Source organism: Carettochelys insculpta, chromosome 4 (assembly GCF_033958435.1).
Source record: "Carettochelys insculpta isolate YL-2023 chromosome 4, ASM3395843v1, whole genome shotgun sequence".
Taxonomy (NCBI): Eukaryota; Metazoa; Chordata; order Testudines; family Carettochelyidae; genus Carettochelys; species Carettochelys insculpta.
Window position 1 is genome coordinate 30,321,760 of NC_134140.1, and position 19,436 is coordinate 30,341,195.

At 47.6% G+C, this 19,436-nt stretch overlaps 1 protein-coding gene across 10 annotated transcripts in view; it reads right to left on the reverse strand.

Moving 5' to 3' along the window:
• LDB2 (LIM domain binding 2) overlaps positions 1-19,436 on the reverse strand; it is a 420,599-nt gene that overhangs the window by 284,886 nt on the left and 116,277 nt on the right. For 3 of the 10 annotated variants that reach the window (XM_074992530.1, XM_074992534.1, XM_074992532.1), the window contains exon 1: positions 3,723-4,254. In XM_074992530.1, coding sequence (XP_074848631.1) covers positions 3,723-3,854 — 132 coding nt within the window. In that variant the 5' untranslated portion in view covers positions 3,855-4,254. Of the gene's footprint in view, positions 1-3,722; positions 4,256-19,436 lie in introns of those variants that run through there. The other 7 variants (XM_074992529.1, XM_074992537.1, XM_074992535.1 and 4 more) reach the window with 5 other exon arrangements.

Below are 19,436 nucleotides of genomic sequence, written 5' to 3' on the forward strand. Positions count from 1 at the left end.
AACAGATTAATTTCTAAATAAGTTAAATTCACACAGATACCCAAAACATTCAGATAAATTGTGCATGGATGTACAGAAAGAAGTCCCCCTCACGGCAAGAAAAAGAGCTGCATTTTTAAAAACAAGGAGCTTCAGTTAACGGAGATAAAAATTAAATGGTTTTTACCTGTATTTGTCAGACAGTGTTACTTAAATATTTTAAGGAAAAAACCTATTTTCACTTATTAAAATCATGAATGTGGGAAGGACATTTGACTCCCAAGTAGTATTACAAATTGGTATATTAATTTGTATTTTAAAGAAAAATAACCACCATTTCAAACTTCTGAGAGATTTGACTTTTTCCATACAATCTATAAAGAGGCTTGAGTGTTGATGAAGGCTGGTTAACAAGCTGTGCTCAAGCATCACTAAAATAATACAAGTAAGAAGGAGTTTGATAGTGTCAACCTTTACCCACTGGACAATTCCCTACATCACAAAACCATCATGTGACCATGTTTGACAGGTATTCTTTGCTTAGGGAAGGCCCAAGATTTAAAAGCCAATTGTAGGAACACTGAAAGCATCGAGGGAGACTTGATAATGCAGAAGTGTGTACTAGGGAGTTATTGAGATCTTCATTCCCACAGCCACCACTTGTTTCTAAAGAAAACATACTTAAGAAAAACAGAAACATGGAAGCTGTTTCTAAACACACCGAGCTTCATTTGCTTAGCATGTTGAGGAACAGCTACACACCTGCTTCGTTAGGGGCTATTCTTTATCCCCACCCCAAGCCAAACCTATCAGATTTGATGCAAAAAACTTTATATGGCTTGCCCTGAGGTCACGGAACATCTGTATCCCACTCTTGGGCACATCTGCATCACTAAGGAAATGGCAGAGCCTTGCCTCCCAGGGAAAGTGGAAGGGGATGCGGTAATGGCTGACCTGCATAGAGGTAGATCCACAGATCCCACCCCACTCTTTCTCGACCCACCCAAACGTGCTCACAAGTCCAGATGAGTGAAAATGCTCTGGGAGCCATTGCAAAACTGGATGCTGCCGTATGTGTAGTGAGGGGAGACATATAAGAGATTGGCTCATGACACACTGTCTTGGACCATCCTGAGCTGTAGACATGGGCTGTAGTTGGACATTACAAGATTTAAGAGAGGTACTGTTGTGCATCATGATACAAGCCACCGTAAGTGTCTACCCCAGGCAGTAAATGTGGGGTTACGGGGTTTCTTTTTGTTGGTGGGTGTGGTTCCACCCTTCTTTTGTTTTTGATTGGATCTGCCCAAAATAAGTTCAAACGGGTCTAAGAACTCTCCCCACCACACGCACCCACCCATCTTCCCTTTTGGAGCCTTTTTTAAACTGCTTTTTAGCTCCTCTAGGTTTGCTACCTATCCCATGGGATTTAGTGTATGCAAGCAGCCTCCCACCCAGAGGCCCTCACCTACATCATTCCAAGGATTGCCTGAAGAAAAATGTTTATGTAGTGAGCCCATATCCTCAAAGCCCAACCACATTCCTTCCATAACCTACAAGGCTCCAGTGATCAGGATGTAAAGCAGCAGAGGCTGGTCCTAACAACACTTTAGAGCTCCATAGCTACAAATGACAGGTGAACTTGTAAGTATGTAAAATGAATGCAAACTTCCACTCTCCACCTGCAGTTAGATAACAATTGGGAATGCTTCATCACAATCTTTTCATCTCTAGTCACCGTGAATAACAAAATGCCTCAGGAATTAAGCTTTGTATTTAGGAAAATGCTATAATACAAGTATTAATGTTGGTGCCACAGCTATCATATCTGTCTCAATAAGGAACCATGCCACAGTCCAGGCTTCAGGAACTCAGAAAAAAAACGAGAAAAGAATTTTAATATAGAACAATCACAAGGCATTTTTACACTGAGAAAAGAAAAATTCATAAGGATGCACACTTCATTATCCATACTCCATCTGTTATAGCTCAGTGAAATCTGTGAGGGTAAGAGTAGAGAAGGGTAAATGATCCCTTCCTCATCAGAGTAGCCCAAACTACAAAAAACGTGTAAAGCAGAACTGTAATGAAATGCACTAGAGCCTAACTTTGGCTCAGCCCACGTCAGCAGTGCAATGGGGGGAAGTCTTCCTACAAGTTCTCCAAAAAGTTTCTGCAGTAGTTTTGTAACTTCTGTCTAACCAGAAAAAAAATACCACTGAAGAAAAAAGGTGGTTTTGCCAGTCACAAACACAGCTTTTCAAAGTAAGGTCTACAAAATCATCCCAAGTAATCATTTGATAGCATGATCTCTTTTCTGCTCAGCTGTAAGACACTATAGTTGTTACATTAATTTGTATAGGAATGTAAGTCAAGAGTTGCAAGAACCAAACAGGCACAACACACCTTCCACGCCTAAGCATCAGTTACTGCCAGCAGATGATAACCTGAGGCAAAACTGAGAATAGTTAACATGACTGTGGAAGCCAGGAGCTTTCTTCAAATTTTTAGCTATTATTAAACCTATTTAACATATACAGACCAAAAATATGTTCAGAAAATAGAATCTTTCAGAAATCAGTCACTCTCTAGCACTTAACCAATCAGAAAGCAGGTCACATATTGTTAGCTGCATCATATATATTAAGCGTCATGAAATCTCTGGCTTAGCTGACAATTCAGGCATGTATGTTTTATTTTATGATAACCTTGTGTTCCCTTTAAGAAATATAGGACAGCAAACAGATTCATCTTAAATGCCACCAAAATCCTTCAGTAAGGCTCTCCACATGAATTCACTGGACACCTGCACACTAAAGAAGGCTATTCATTCTATATGATTTATACTTCTTAAAGAGTTTTCAGAATATCCACTGTAAACTACTTTGGAAAAACTGCAGCAGGAAGCATGTATGCTGCAAGGATACATGGACAGAAATGCAGCGTGACCCAGTCCACACACTTTTCACTCCCACAGACCAAAAGTGGTGCTTTGTTAAACATTTAAATTCAAAGTGGCAAGCCTGGATTTTTAAATAAAAAGTTTTAAAAGTATTTCTATTATTTCTTCTTATTTAACATATCCTTTAAGGAAGCTGAGCGCTGCATACAATTCAATATGTAGGAAGCAGTAACAGACTACACAAAGCATTACTAACAGTGCATTTCTAGGTAGTCTGACAAGTACATGATAAAGTCAAAAACTGACTGTCTTGCTAAAAGGAACTGATTTCTCAACAGATGCACATATTTCAGTATTTGCTTGTTATGCCCATGTGTTCTTAAAGGACAGCTCTTGAGTAAGTTTTTTAAAACTCTGCTTCTGTTTGCTGCAATCTTTCATATTTAATGTTAAGACTCAGAAAAACAAATACAGGTCATGGTTCACTTCTCTGCAAAGGAGAAACATTAGTGCAATTGATCAAGGACTATCTTGCAACAGTATAGCTAAAAATGCCAACAGGACAGATCCTGAGCAAACACACTAAAGGGGAAAAAATCCTCAGACTGGCATCAAACCTGAAGTGCTGTGCTGTGATTTCAAGATTTCAGCCTAGGCTGGTATCTACTCCAAGAGTTGCTCTGCATGAAAATATAATGAGGATTACCCAATTAAACTACTAAATTAATTAGAGTGTTCGTTCCTGTATATATTGTGCTGTCTAATGGGACACTTCAGACGAAATTCAGCCTGAAACCTACCACTCAGTCCATGCACAGTAAAACAAGGCAGAGGGACTTACCTCTGTACGAGACTGCAGCCTCTTGTTCATTTCATAGATTCGGTACTCTGGTTGCACCATGTATGGTGAGTGTCTCCTATAAAATGGGCCAAAAGGAGAAGAATAGAAAGGGTCATGTGGTGTGCTGGACATCTTGCCTGCTTGCAGAGAATCAAGCCACACAGAGTATCATCAACATCCATACAGAGCACATGGGCTGTGTGTTCTTCACAGTACAAAGTAGCAGCAGGCAGACGGGCACACACACACACAGACACACACACAGGCAGACGCGCGCACACACACATACACACACAGAGAACACACTGGCTGGAAACTGCTGTTGGAGCCCTGCTATAACAGGAGGCAGAGAGAGAAGGGGGAGGAGAGGGAGAGAGCGAGAAAGAGAGAGCACAAGCTCCAGAGAGAGAGAGAGGCTGGATAGCTTCAGGCACCACTGCTTGTTTTTAAAGAAGCAGTTTGTGAAGGGGTCATTTCCTGTCCACACTGTAGACTAGTTCAAAAATATAATTTTCTTCTCAGTCTGACAGAGGTCTAAGGTTTGGTTTTAATTTTTCCCAGCCAGGACCCCTTAGGAACCTGGCAGCAGAGGCTTGTTAGCATATAGGTGGTTTAACTGCTGCCTGAGCCAATCACCCTCTCAGAAGCCCACACTTGTGTAATATCAGAAATATGATCACTACAAAATACATAAACAAAGGCTACAACAATAACGTGCATTTGAAGCCTGGTAAGTCACTTCCAGGAGACTATTTCTTTTAGCAGAGATCTGGCAGTTCAGAGTACTTGTGTTTATCTACAGTGGTTTCAATAGCCTATTACACTTCTGGGCGGTTTTTGTTTTTACATTTCCAATCAACAGTTAAAGGGTTTGGTTCACTGTTTCATCAGAGACTAAAATTTATTGTGGATACAGAATTTGCACAAAGAAATAATCTCAACACATTTCACACAAGGGAGAACACTCACATGCTAATAACATAAAACCTCCCAGAAAGATATCAAAGCAAGGAACTGGGGAGGGGGATTAAATGGGGGTAGAGAGAGACTGTGTAAAATACCTGCTGAAAAATGCTGTTAAGCAATAAATTATAGATAATCCAATGGATCGTTTTCAAATAATAGATCCAGCTCTAATGGAGAGCTTGTTCTTATTTTCAAAGGCTGTTCAAGTACATAAATCTTTCACCAATTGCAGTATATTATAAACAGAAGAAATCCAGAACTGCCCACTGGGTGGGGAAGATCACCTCTTAAAAGTGAAGGGTAAAATCTAGCTATTAAATTCATAGGAAAGTTCTAGAACCTATAGTATGTGGATTAAAAAGTGTTCAATATATAAACAACTGAAATGGATTATCTACTACATAGGATATTCAAAGTTTTTGGGAGGGGAGTTTTTAAAATCCCAGTAAAAAGCTTGTGAAGGCCAAGATTGTGTCTTTTTATATTTCCGCAAAGTACCATGCAGATTTACAACCTAGAAAAATAGTAACAAGTACAATAAACATGGCTGAATTAATCTCTGATGTAATTTCATTCAAATCAGTAGAGTTGCACCAGGGATGGATTTAGCTAACTAACACAAGGTGCATATTTCTATACTGCTTTTCGTACATATGTAGTATTATCCCCCATTTCACAGATGAAGAAACTAAGGTGCAAGCAATCAACTTTGGGATGGTTTCATGTTATAACCCTGGGAAATATTTTTAGTATCAACCAGTGCTATCAACTGGCGCTAGGCTCACTAAAACTTCGACGTGGCCTGTACTTTGCAAACTTTTGCCAGTGAATGTCAGTTTCAGAATTAATTATGAAAGTTTTGAATTATTACTTAGTGAGGGTGGAGATAGGAATTATCTTGGTTGCATCAGCAATAATATTTTAGCATACATTTTTCCATACATTATGTGAGATTCTATAACATGTTGCCTATTGAGTTTGTTTGTGGACCTCCCACAAACTTTCTTTTGGCATGCATAAGCACTGGCAGACAATATATGGCAGATGTAATATTCACTACATATCTATATTGTATCTGTGAGATCCTTTCCAGAAAATTTTTGATCAACTGGCAAGGACTGCACAGCTGTTATATAAACAAAGTCTGATTTAATTGTAGTGCAGTCACAGTGACATTACTATATAGCAATCAACGAGTACTTAATTAAGGGTTTATCGATACAGCATGTTAGGCTGCACTAAAAGGCTACGTCTACACGTGAAGCCAACATCGAAATAGCTTATTTCGATGTAGCAACATCGAAATAGGCTATTTCGATGAATAACGTCTACACGTCCTCCAGGGCTGGCAACGTCGATGTTCAACTTCGACGTTGCGCGGCACCACATCGAAATAGGCGCTGCGAGGGTACCTCTACACGCCAAAGTAGCACACATCGAAATAAGGGTGCCAGGCACAGCTGCAGACAGGGTCACAGGGCGGACTCAACAGCAAGCCGCTCCCTTAAAGGGCCCCTCCCAGACACAGTTGCACTAAACAACACAAGATCCACAGAGCCGACAACTGGTTGCAGACCCTGTGCATGCAGCATGGATCCCCAGCTGCGGCAGCAGCAGCCAGAAGCCCTGGGCTAAGGGCTGCTGCCCACAGTGACCATAGAGCCCCGCAGGGGCTGGAGAGAGAGCATCTCTCAACCCCCCAGCTGATGGCCGCCATGGAGGACCCGGCAATTTCGACGTTGCGGGACACGGATCATCTACACGGTCCCTACTTCGACGTTGAACGTCGAAGTAGGGCGCTGTTCCGATCCCCTCATGAGGTTAGCGACTTCGACGTCTCACCGCCTAACGTCGAAGTTAACTTCGAAATAGTGCCTGACGCATGTAGCCGCGACGGGCGCTATTTCGAAGTTAGTGCCGCTACTTCGAAGTAGCGTGCACGTGTAGACACAGCTAAAGGGTGTAAATTCTAGTGCACGCGAGCATGTAATGCACTAACTGGCCCATGTGTACCCTGTGGACTCACACTAAGGCTATGTCGAAAGAGGGATGCTAATGAGACAGTTCGGGAAATGCTAATAAGGCACTGCAATTAAATGTTTCATAACTGAGTAAGATGTTATGCACTTCAGACACTATTGGGGCTGCAGCCACAGAGGAAGGAGGAGCAAGCTCCAGGCAGAGGGGCTCAGGGATTCTGCTCCATGGGAACACAGGACTCAGGGCTTTAAACTTGTGGAAAGCACTGGGATTCAGGGCTTCAGCCCCTCCAAGCTTCGTCCTCAGCTTCTGTTCCCAGTACAGTATTTGCTTTCTCTGTTTGGGGGGCGGGGGGGTTTGGTCTCCACTGCTGCCTGATCTCTTACTTGTGGTTCCACATCACATCGGCTTGACCAATAAGTCTCTAACTGGCGTTTGTATCTTTGAGCATCCAGTCTGTCTCTATTGCTATCCATATCATATTGTACCAATATCAACAACCTAACCCTAAAACCAGGGTGATAGAAATGTCCAGGAAAAAAAAAACACAGTTTTAGCTCTTTGACCATGCACATACACAACTAATTTTTCCCTAGTGTAGGAAAACCTGTTTAACCAGCCCCATGTAATCAAAGCCCTCATATAATTGAAACTCTGTGATGTTTTCCCACAGTTTTCGTATCAAATTGACCAACACATGGGATCTTCACCACATTCTGAGCTGGAGGGTTTTTAAACTCCTCTTTGGATATTTCACCTAACTAGAGCTGCATTTTATTTACAAATTAAATCCAGAGCCAAAACAAACAAACAAACAAACAAAAACCAGCACTACAGACAGGGTATATATACTACAATTCATGGTTAAAGGACTGAACTTCACACCTTGGGCAAAATTTATCAATTCTGAGGAATTTCTACCCAGTCCAAAATTGGTCCATTTCAGAAAGTTGTGTTTTACAGCAAAATTACCATTTAAAATTTTGCTTGTTTCTGCAAAAACAAAAATGAAGATAAGTAAGTACCATGTTTTTCTTTACTGGGAGTCTTAACAGGGTGAGAGCTTATGCATAGAGCTCTAATGATGGCAGAAATTTTTAAATTTTAATACCACCCAGTGATTTATGGCTAGATTATAAAACCTTTATAATCCACCAGCAGCAATTAAATCCTAGGCTGGTTGCCTGCCACTGACAACCTCCGATTGCTTTTCCACTTGCATATTCTCATCCAGACATCATGCTTAAAACACTAAATTTAAAATATAAAATGAAATAAAAATAGAGTTACTGGGACTGGCAGTCTCTTTGGGAGAGGTATGTATCTCTGCTGGGGTCTTAACTCTTTAAAAGTTCAGCAGTTCTGGCAGTTAGGAGGCATATGGCTAGCATTTCTTCCTAGACTGATTATAAACTGAAGAATAACTCAGAGAAAACTCTCTCACCTGAACTAAACTCTGAATGGAGACTTCAGAAAACTGAAACACTCCTTAATCTGGAAAATGGGGTTTCTGAAGTCAAGAGAGGGCATAGGCAAGCACGAGGAAGAAAGCAGCCAGTTTCTTCAGTTCTGAAGCTGAACATCTGGCACGTCTGCCTATGAATGTATGGGACTGAAAGAGAGTGGATGCACACTCGTGTGTGTGTGTGTGTGTGTGTCCATGCCACAGGGCAAAGCTCCATCTACTCAAAGTGTTCTGAATTGAGGAGATTTCTCAGCCTTTGTTAGCACATACTAAAAGAGTTTAAATTCCCTCAACCAATTAAATGCTTAGAAAGTGGAAGTGTGAATGTTAAATTAATTCAAGAAAGAACATAATACTGAAGTATACAGAGACACCGGATTTACTGGGATAGAAGTATGGCCTGGGGTGGAAAAAAGTATTGTGAAGAAGATTAAAATTGTGAGAACAGGCAACAGGGGACAAAGATATGGTTCATGTTTTCTAGAGAAAGTGTACTCAGAAACTAAACAATGGGTTTCAAATATTCAGAGAAGCCATAGTATAGTCATGAGCTGGCCCTGTGTATGTGTACTACAGCCCTCTGCTGGATGGAATTGGAACAGCTCCACCATATGTCATAGCCCCTATCTTTTCCTTTAGACCACCCAGTGGGAATCTGGTACAGAGACTCTAGAAGAATTCCACAGAGACTTTAACAATCTACACCCCACCATCAACTTATACCTCCACTACTCCGCATGAGAGATACATTTCCTGGACACTACAGTACAAATCAAGGATGGCCTGATCAGTACCACACTCTACCAGAAACTCTCTGATCGCTGTACTTACCTACACCCTTCTAGCTTCCATCCTGCACACACAAAATAGATCCATTGTTTACAGTCAAACCCTTAGGTACAATTGCATTTGCTCTGATCCTACTGACAGAGACTAAAAACTACAAGATCTTTACCAAATATTCATAAGCCTGAATTACCCACCAGGAGAAATAAAGAAATCGACAGGGCCAGACGAATACCCAGAGACCAGCTACTCCAAGATAGGCCCAAAAAAGCCAAGAACAGAACACCACTGGTCATTACCTACAGCCCCCAACTCAAACCACTGCAACACATTATTAAAGACCTACAACCTATCCTTAATCAGGATGCCACACTCCAGAAGGCCCTAGGTGACAGGCCTGTTCTCTCCTACAGACAACTTCCCAACCTTATGAGAATTCTCACCTACAACCACAGTTTATACCACAGGAACACCAGTCCTGAAACTTTTCCTTGCAACAAAGTCTGTTGCCAACTTTGTCCACATATCTATTCTAGAGATACCATGACTGGACCTAACCAGCTTGTTCACAGAATCACAGACACATTCTCATGTTCCTCAACTAACATCATGTATGCTATCATGTGCCAACAATGCCCATATGCTTTGTATATTGGACAGACTTCAAACTCTCTAAGACAAAGAATTAAAGGGCATAAAACAGACATAAAAACATTCCTGATTCACAAACCGGCCAGTCACCACTTTAATGGAGTGGGCCATTCTGTTAATGACCTCAAAGTTTGCATCTTACTGAAGAGGAATTTTCACAACACTTTGGAAAGAGAAGCTGCTGAACTCTCTTTTATATTCAAATTCAACACATTAACACATGGTTTGACTCACAATGGAATTTTTTAGGTCATTATAGGGGCTCTTTTGCATACTTGCCTTCATCTAATTCTTGACTCCCCCCCACTTCTGCCCCTCTACTCTCTGATTTGCTCACCTGGTAATATTTTTCTGATTTGTCAACCTTGATTACTATTTTTGGTTCTCTGTGCCTTAAATATTGAGTCTCTTCTGGTATGGCTATGGTCTGAAGAAGTGGATCTGTCCCACGAAAGCTCATCACCTAATAAATTATTTTGTTAGTCTTTAAAATGCTACTGGACTGCTTTTTTGTTTTGACAGTAGGAACCTGTGTGTTTGCAGTTTGAGGGTCTCAGTTGTATTCCTCACTGCTGGCATAACGTTCAGGGCAGCCTTTGTGTCGAGCGTGGTGACAGCTGTGTAGTACCCAAGATTTACTGCAAGATAATGATTGGTACATTGGCCCAGAAGCACTTCAGGACAAAAACTGGGAGAGAGAAGGCATGAACAGGGACAGTTCATTCATCTGTCCCTGACGTTTGTACTCTCACACGTGGTCTTTGCCAGCCTTCTGGTTGTTGCTATAATTAGAAGCCTGGGGGAGTTATGTTTCTACCCTGCCCGTAGCTGAACATGTTCCTGCATAACTGCACCAGAACAGGAGCTGTTCTGTACCATACAAAGACACACCTTTCATATGACAACCTGACTTTTGGAATTATTACTAGTCATATCATCTAGTACTGCACAGGTCTGCAAATGTTTCAGTAAGACAGTGTCCCTGGTTTCATGAGCTAGCAAAATAAGTAGCTCTAAATGTTACTATTTTTTTTAATTACTAATTGGTAATAACACAGCAAAGTGATACAGCTGTAAATAAGTTTGACTTCTGATGTATGTCTGCTTGGTATGCAGCAGACACGTCAGTCTGTTCGTATACAGAGTTTATAAGGACATATTTAAGGTGGTTTGTAATTAACAGAGAAACAAGTGCTGTTCACATTTAGCTGAAGAAGTATGGCAAAATGAAGGTAGTGTAACTATAGATATCTAAAAACAGAAGTCTTGTGAATATTAATTTATAGGAAGCACTGAACCAAACTGACCTGTTCCACCTTTCTTTTGTTTAAATAAAAAAATTCAGAGCTTCTCCACAAGAAAAGAAATGATAGCCAAGTTTTATATAAAATGAATTTCAGCTACAGGTGCAAACTAAGTTTACCAAGAACATTCAAACTATCACAAAATGAACTGTTTTGTGGCTCCATGAAATTTACTTCTCACTAAATAGTCTCTAAAGGTTAGTGCATCCAGTCAGAAAAACAGAAACAGTGCTGCATTACCTATAGTAGATAGCCAATCACACAACTCAAATATTGAATGTTGACTATTTCAATATTGAATGTGGCCATGTTACTACAGTGATGTGGGCACTATAAATAAACAGGCTTCATAGATGAGATTAGCTGCTTGCACACAGTTTATAAGCAATCAATATCAGCTGAAAGTTGCAACATATTGGATATTTGATGAGAAATAAGAAAAAAGTTTATTCCATGGCAGTACTGAATGTATTACAAAAAACATAAAATGTCATCTGCCTCTTTGCAGTATAATTAATCTGCATCATTATTCATCTGTAATTCATGTGTAACATTGCCAGTCAAATTAATAACATGCCATCCAACAACATAGCCATCTAACTATGGAAATTTTTATATAACTGTAACACCAAAGCTGTGTCTAAACGTGCACGCTACTTCGAAGTAGCGGCACTAACTTCGAAATAGCGCCCGTCGCGGCTACACGTGTCGGGCGCTATTTCGAAGTTAACTTCAACATTAGGCGGCAAGACGTCAAAGTCACTAACCTCATGAGGGGATCGGAATAGCGCCCTACTTCGACGTTCAACGTCGAAGTAGGGACCGCGTAGACGATCCACGTCCCGCAACGTCGAAATTGCCGGGTCCTCCATGGCGGCCATCAGCTGGGGGGTTGAGAGATGCTCTCTCCAGCCCCTCAGCTCACTGGTGGCCGCGTGGAGCGGCCCCTTAAAGGTCCCCTCCCCCTCCATGCCTCTGCAGGAAGCTGAGGGAACGTGCAGGCTGCAGCCTGCACACGCGGCCAGCCTGCACCTCCCTCAGCGACCCAGCCAGCTGCGATGGCTGCCCGGCAGCCCCCCCAGCGCCCCCAGGGGACCCCCCCCCAAGGGGAGCCAGGGCTCACAGCCCAGCCAGAGGGGCAGCCAGGCTGGCAAGTGGCAGCGGGGCCCCTCCTGGACGGAGGCTGAGCTGCGGGACCTGCTGGGGCTCTGGAGCGAGGAGGAGGTGCTCCAGGTAATGAGGAGCAAGAGGCGGAACGCAGATGCGTTCGCTCGGCTGGCCGAGGGCCTGGCTGCCCGGGGTCACCCTGCCCGCACTCCTGACCACGTCAGGAGTAAGGTCAAGGAGCTGCGGCAGGGTTACTCCCGGGCCTGGGATGCGGCCAGCCGATCTGGGGCCGCCCTCGTCACTTGCCCCTTTTACAGGGAGCTCAGGGACATCCTGGGCTCCCGGCACACCTCCTCCCCTCCGGCCACCCCTGACACCTCGGCTGACGAGCCCCAGCAGGCCCTGCAGACGGAGTCCGCCCCGGAGGCAAGCCCCGCACCCCGGGGGCCCCCCCCGGAGGCCACCCCCGGGACATCGCGGCAGCAGGAGGAGGAGGAGGAGGAGGGGGGCTCCTCCTCCGCAGAATCCAGCCTGCAGATCCTCCTCCTGCCATCCCGGAGCAGCAGCAGGGCCTCCGCCCCCCGGGGATCTCCGGACCGTGGGAGCAGACCGACAGGTAGGTATCCCCCTCTGGTGGACACCCCTGGGCTTGAGGGGCGGGGGTAAGAGATATGTGTGCAGGGCCCCCCACATGCTCACATGGCCATGGCCCCAAGGACACCAGGGCCATGGCCCTCACAGCACTGCAGCCATCAGCTCCTGCCCCCCCGCACCCTGCATGACAGTGCCATGCCCCATCCCCGGGCCAGAGGGGAGCGGAACCTCGAGGGGCCCCCGGGAGGAGGGGGTGGGACACCCCGCAGCAGCAGCATGTGATGGAGTGGGGGGAGTGCCAAAGGGAGACTCAGGCTACATATGAGCCACAAGAGCCGAGGAGCTCCCAGGGGCAAAGGAGGATCCTGGCGCTACAGCTGGCAGGTGACACCTCTGCCCTGAGCAAACAGGAGGGAGGAGCCGAGCTGGCTTGGAATTGGGGGGCGAGGGCGGGGGCCACAGGTAGAGGCTAAGGGAAGGGAGAGCTGGTAGGCAGCCAGCCAGAGGAGGGGGAAAGCTGCATCCCAGAGGGGCCCCCCTTGGGGTCTTCTCCCCACGACGGGTTGGAAGGACTGTCTCTTCCAACAGCTGGTGCTGTCACTCCTGGGAGAAACTGGGCATCTGTGGCCTAAGAAACCTCTCCTGCTCTCAGACCCTGCAGGGTGAAGTGAGAGTCGCTCCCACCAGGGGACGGGGTGCAGGGCAGGGGGACCCCTGAACCCCATCCATCACAGCAGCATCTCCCGGGGACGGGGATGGGGAACCTGCAGCACAGGGCTGGGGGGACAAAGGCCACGGCTCGGGGCCCACACTAACGCCTGTCTCCATTCTTCTTCCCCCCCTCCTCTCCTGTGTCCTGCACCTGCACCATCAGAAGGACCGGAAGAGAGCGCCGGCGAGGCGTCAGTCGTCCCGGAGAGACCTCCGGGACCATCGCTCCAGGGCAGCCCCTCGGCCGAGGACCGACCGGCCCCACGGCGGGCTAGACGGCGGACCCCGCGTCTCCAACCGCCGACGGCGACGGACCCCCAGCTGCTGGCCATCCACCGTCGGCAGCTGGAGGTTGCGGAGCAGCACCTGCGGCTGCAGGAGCGGGCGCTGGCCTGGCGCCAGGAGGCATGGGGGGCCTACATGGACACATTTAACCGCCTGGTGGACTACCTGGCCCCCCATGCCACGCCGGCCGAAACATCGCCCGCCCTGCCTGCTCCTGCAGCCCCACCACCAGCTGCTCCGCCCGTCGCCGGGCCATCCGCCGTCGCCCCGCCACCCACCGGCGAGGGCCGGAGCACCGAGGGACCCCTGGAGCCACCTGACACTCGCCGGCCACCATACCTTCCGGTCCAGCCCGCTCCCACCCAGCCACGGACCAGGCTGCGAGCGCGGCGGGGCTCCCGGCCGGCCACGCCCAGTGCCGGGCTATAGGGGCGAGGGGCCCGGGACGTGGCCCCCCCCCTTGTATATAGTTGGACCCTGTTTTTTTCGGCCCCCCGTTTGCCCCGTCCCCCCCCATGTACATAGTTCTCCCCTTTATCCTCCCTGGTTTTCTTTTTATTATGTCAGACAGTTGTTTCTTTGTATTGTTTTATTTTTGTACATATTGCTTTTGTTGAACGTTTGTACATAGTTTTCTGTTTGTGGTTCACATATTTATTTACATCCAAAAAAAAAAGGTTTGGAAAGAAAAAAAAAAAATTTACGTTCAGCCACAAGTGCGTGCTGTCATTTGTCCAGGACAAGTGGGAGGGGGGGCGGTGGGGTGCTCCATGGTGTGGGGGAGGAAGGGGCGGGCAGTAGGGGGCCTGGGCAGAGTTCACCCCGCGGCCTGTTCATCGAAGTGGGCCCGCAAGGCCTCCCGGACCCGGGTCCCCTCGGGGTCCACCTGCCGACTGGGGGCAGCAGGTGGCTGGACGTGTGCCCTGGCGGCCTCCGCAGCCCAGCCCTGGAAAAAGGTCTCCCCCTTGCTCTCAACCAAATTGTGCAGGGCACAGCAGGCACCCACAATCTGGGGGATGTTGTTGGGGCCTGCATCCAGGCAGGTCAGGAGACATCTCCAGCGTCCCTTTAGGCGGCCAAATGAGCGCTCCACCACCTGGCGCGCGTGGTTCAGGCGCTCGTTGAAGTGCTCCTGGCTAGCGGAGAGATGGCCCGTGTAGGGGTGCATGAGCCATGGCCGGAGGGGGTAGGCCGCATCTGCGATGACGCAGAAGGGCATGGTGGTGTCCCCCAGAGGGATCTCCCGCTGGGGGATGTAGGTCCCCGCCTCCAGCCGGCGGCACAGGCCCAAGTTCCGGAAAACCCGGGCGTCGTGGGTGCTGCCAGGCCAGCCCACGTAAATGTCCTGGAAACGTCCCCGGCTGTCCACCAAGGCCTTGAGGATGACAGAATGGTAGCCCTTTCGATTGAGGTATCGTCCTCCACTGTGATGCGGGGCACAGATGGGGATGTGGTCCCATCCAGAGCCCCGAAGCAGTTGGGGAAGCCCAGGGTGGCAAAGGCGGCGATGGTGGCATCTGGGTCCGCCAGCCTCACGAGCCTGTGCAGGAGCATGGCGTTGATGGCACGCACAACCTGCAGAGAAAGCACATGGGACAGCACCAATGAGGGGTGAGCAGGGTGTGCGTGGCCCTGCCCTGCTCTGGCCCCCCTGCCCTGCCCTGCCCTGCCCTGCCCTGCCCTGCTCTGGCCCCCCTGCCCTGCCCTGCCCTCCCCCCGTGGGTTCGCTTACCTCCATGAAGACAGCCCCGACGGTGGCCTTGCCGACACCAAACTGCTGGCCCACGGATCGGTAGCTGTCCGGAGTGGCCAGCTTCCAGACAGCAATGCCGACCCGTTTCTGCACTGTGAGGGCACGCCGCATGGCAGTGTCCTGGTGCCTGAGTGCGGGGGTGAGCCACTGGCACAGCTCCAGGAATGTCTGCCGGGTCATCCTAAAGTTCCTGAGCCAGTGGTCATCGTCCCACTCCCCAAGCACCAGCCGCTCCCACCAGTCGGTGCTGGTGGGGTAGCTCCACAGCCGCCGGCGTGTGAGGCGGGGGGTGGGGCGGGGTGCTGCAGGGGTAGGGGTTGAGCCCTGCTGCCCTGGGGGCATCTCCTCCCCTGGGGCAAGGAGGTGCTCAGCTGCCTCCCGCATGGCATGTGTCAGGGCAAGCCCTGCTCCTGCCGGGAGGGCTGGGTGGACCTCTAGCTGCTGCTGCTGCTGCTGGGTGTCCATGACTGCGGCGCCCGGGGTCTGTGTGCCTATGGCTCCTCAGACCGCGTGCTGTGCAGGCTGAGTGTGTCTGGGAGGGTCCCTTTAAGGGAGCGGCTAGCTGTTGCCCCGGAAGCGCTAGTCCGCCCTGTGACCCTGTGTGCAGCTGTGCCTGGCATCCCTATTTCGATGTGTGCTACTTGGGCGTGTAGACGTTCCCTCGCTGCGCCTACTTCGATGTTGGGCTGCGCAACGTCAAAGTTGAACATCGACGTTGCCGGCCCTGGAGGATGTGTAGACGCTATTCATCGAAATAGCCTATTTCGATGTCGCCACATCGAAATAGGCTACTTCGATGTAGGTTTCACGTGTAGATGTAGCCCAACAGACCCAGGTTGCTGGAAGCAGGGATAGAACCTGCGAGCGTTGGGTCTGAAGCCCTGCACTCTACTGCATGGGCTAAAGAACAGCTGGTAGTCAGCTGAGGCTGTAGAGCAGAGATGTCACTCACCCCACATGAGCGCTCAGTGCCACTGGGTACTACATAACCCTGAGTCCTTTCTCCAGCAACACATCCTGGTATATGGTAAAAGTGTCAAGTAATTGAAATATTGCAAATTGCCCAGCCAGGGCAAGTTAAAAATTAACTTTTTAATTGTGAATAAATTCAAAATGAAGTAGTCGGCCATGCAGAATTTGTGAACAGAAAAAAGAGCAATATTTCTTGACTACATTGTTACAAAATATTTGCCTGATTTGTCTAGCATGTACTTTTATTTCTGTTGGGATGAATGAGATTTTTCCATGATTAATGGTTATGTTCTTTCACTATTAGAAAAGTACAAGAAACTTTTTCATAAAAGGGGGAAAAAATAGATACAGGATTGCATGAAGGAACATGTTTCTGAATTAACAGAGCATTACAAAGAATGAGACAGCTCACACCTTTCAAGTTATTGTTTCAGACTTTCTGTAGATTCAGGCAGACGTAGCGGTATCAAATACCTTCAGGTCACATTACAAGGATTCGTTTCACATACAATTCATAATTGCTAGAAACACAAAATATTCTTAGATGAGAGTCTAATACCACTACATGACTTAAAAAGTTAGGGGCCTAGGTTCATGCCTATGCCTTGAACCAGTCCCTGTTGGGCCATGTGTGCACTAGAAATACCTGTGAACCAGTAATAAGATTTTTTTTGTCTTAATTTGCCTATGCTGACAAGGCCTTCATGGAGTTGAAATTTTGCTGCGCAAACTGACGAATGCTCAACAGAAGAAAGCCCTCAATGAACCTACAGATTTCTCACTTGGCAAACTGTCAGATTTATGCAGATTGTATATGTGCAGAAGCCTACTGCAGGTGGGGCAGAGCATGTAATATGGGACAACTGCAAACTGGCACAAGTGATGATGAGGTGCTACTCTAAGGGTCCTCGGAAGATGCCGTGGTGTAACCAATAGATCATGTTATCCCCTCTTCCATTAAGCTGCTGTAACCCACAGTTCAGCGTGCGTTACAATCCCCCTCTGTGCCAGACATATAGAGAATATGGGTCTGTTACAGCTCTCAGCTATGGTGGGTCTCTTTAGCTCCAGATAAGGGGTTATATGTTTTAAGCTCTGGAAGCCTCAGTTCAGTTCTCAGTGAGCTGCCGGGTACTGTTTCATTCTGGGAGAGCAGTGTAGTCAGAAAGGCCTGATTCTCCTTTGTACTGCCTGGGGCAATACCAGTGTAAATTTTCCCAAAACTGTTCCCTCCCCTAACTACTGACAATGTGTACTAGGGACAAGAAGTGAGGTTTGGGGCTGATGTTATTTATGCATTGCTGCTACATTAAACTCTTTCATATCCAGCATTCTATCATCTGGCACTCTCACAAAACCGGCATTTTAACCATAAGTAAATTTTAGTTACATTTTCCATAAGTGCAACACACTCATCCCTCATTAAACGAGTACTTTATTAACAAGCACTTGCTTAAATGAGGGACACTTATAGTTACCTTTTGTTCACTGGACGAGTGAACTCCATCCCTGAATATAAGCCTTACCACCTCTTCATGGCTCCAACCTGCTGCAGCCTGCGCCCCTGCCAGCCTCGGAGCCCCAACCCACCACAGCCTAACTCCCACCACTGGCCCTGCAGACCTAAACTGCCGAAACCTAATCCCTCTCCCCACCAGCCATGCAGACACCAAACTGCAAAAGCCTAAACCCCACTGCCATCCCTGCACACCTAAACCACCGAAACCTAAACCCCCCTGCCGTCCCCACACACCTAAACCACTGAAACCTAAACCCTCCTGCCGTCTCCACACACCTAAACCACTGAAACCTAAACCCCCCGCCGGCCCTGCAGACCTAAACCACCGAAACCTAAACCCTCCTGCCGTCCCCACACACCTAAACCACTGAAACCTAAACCCCCCGCCGGCCCCGCACACCTAAACCACCGAAACCTAAACCCTCCTGCCGTCTCCACACACCTAAACCACTGAAACCTAAACCCCCCGCCGGCCCCGCAGACCTAAACCACCGAAACCTAAACCCTCCTGCCGTCCCCACACACCTAAACCACTGAAACCTAACCCCCTCCTGACAGCCCCACAGACCCCAAACCACGGCAACCCAAACCTGCCCCCCCCCGCCAACCCCACGCACCTAAACTGCCATGGCCTAAACCGCCCGTCGGCCCCACGCGCCCAAACCACCGCAACCTAAATGCCCACACCAGTCCCACAGACCTAAACCACTGCAACCTAAACCCCCTGCTGTCCCGCAGATGCCAAAGTACCACAACCTAAACCTCCCCACTGGCCCCGAAGACCCCAAACTGCTGCAACCTTAACCCCCCACCCCCCGTCGGCCCCACGCACCTAAACCACCACAGCCTAACCCCACCGGCCCTGCAGACCAAAACTGTCGCAACCTTAACCCCCGCTGCCTGCCCCACACACCCAACCTGCAGCAGCCTGAACCCCGCCCCCCCACAATGGATCCAACCCACTACCATGTTTTAATCCTCCCTCCCAGTCATGTCCCCAGACTGCCCCCAGCCTTTAATCCTCCCAACCCCAGGTTCACTTACCTTTCAAAAGCAGTGCCACCTGCTGCCACTCCGAGCACTTGGAACCAATCAGAGACTTTTACACATATTTTAATGGGAATTTAGTGTTCCTCTTATGAGTTTTTGCCTGTGTGCAGAAACTTGGGAACTAATTGTGCTTGTATAGTGAGGGATGAGTGTATAGTCTAATAAATACAAATAAACACAGCAAATACAGTATAAGTTTACAGTATATAATACTACTGTTCTTGGTAAATAAAGTATTCTGCATACATTTTTGCTTGTTTTATATCTAATCTTGTTTTTCTTTAGCATTATGCATTGCTAGGTATACCTCTCTATTATCCAGAATATATGAATATTCAGCAAACCTCCCAGTCCCAGGGCTGCCAGATATGAAAGAGTTTACTGTATTTGGTGTTACTGAACCAGTTCAAGACTCCTGCACCCTTCTATGTAGAACCCAGTCAGCACCGCTGGCTTCCCCTCAGAAATGAAGCATGCAGAGCAGAGTAATTCCAGAGCTGTCAAGCAGGGAAGAAAAAGGAGGGAATTTCAGTCACTGGCTGCCTGCAATCTCACCCAGCAGCTGAGGAAG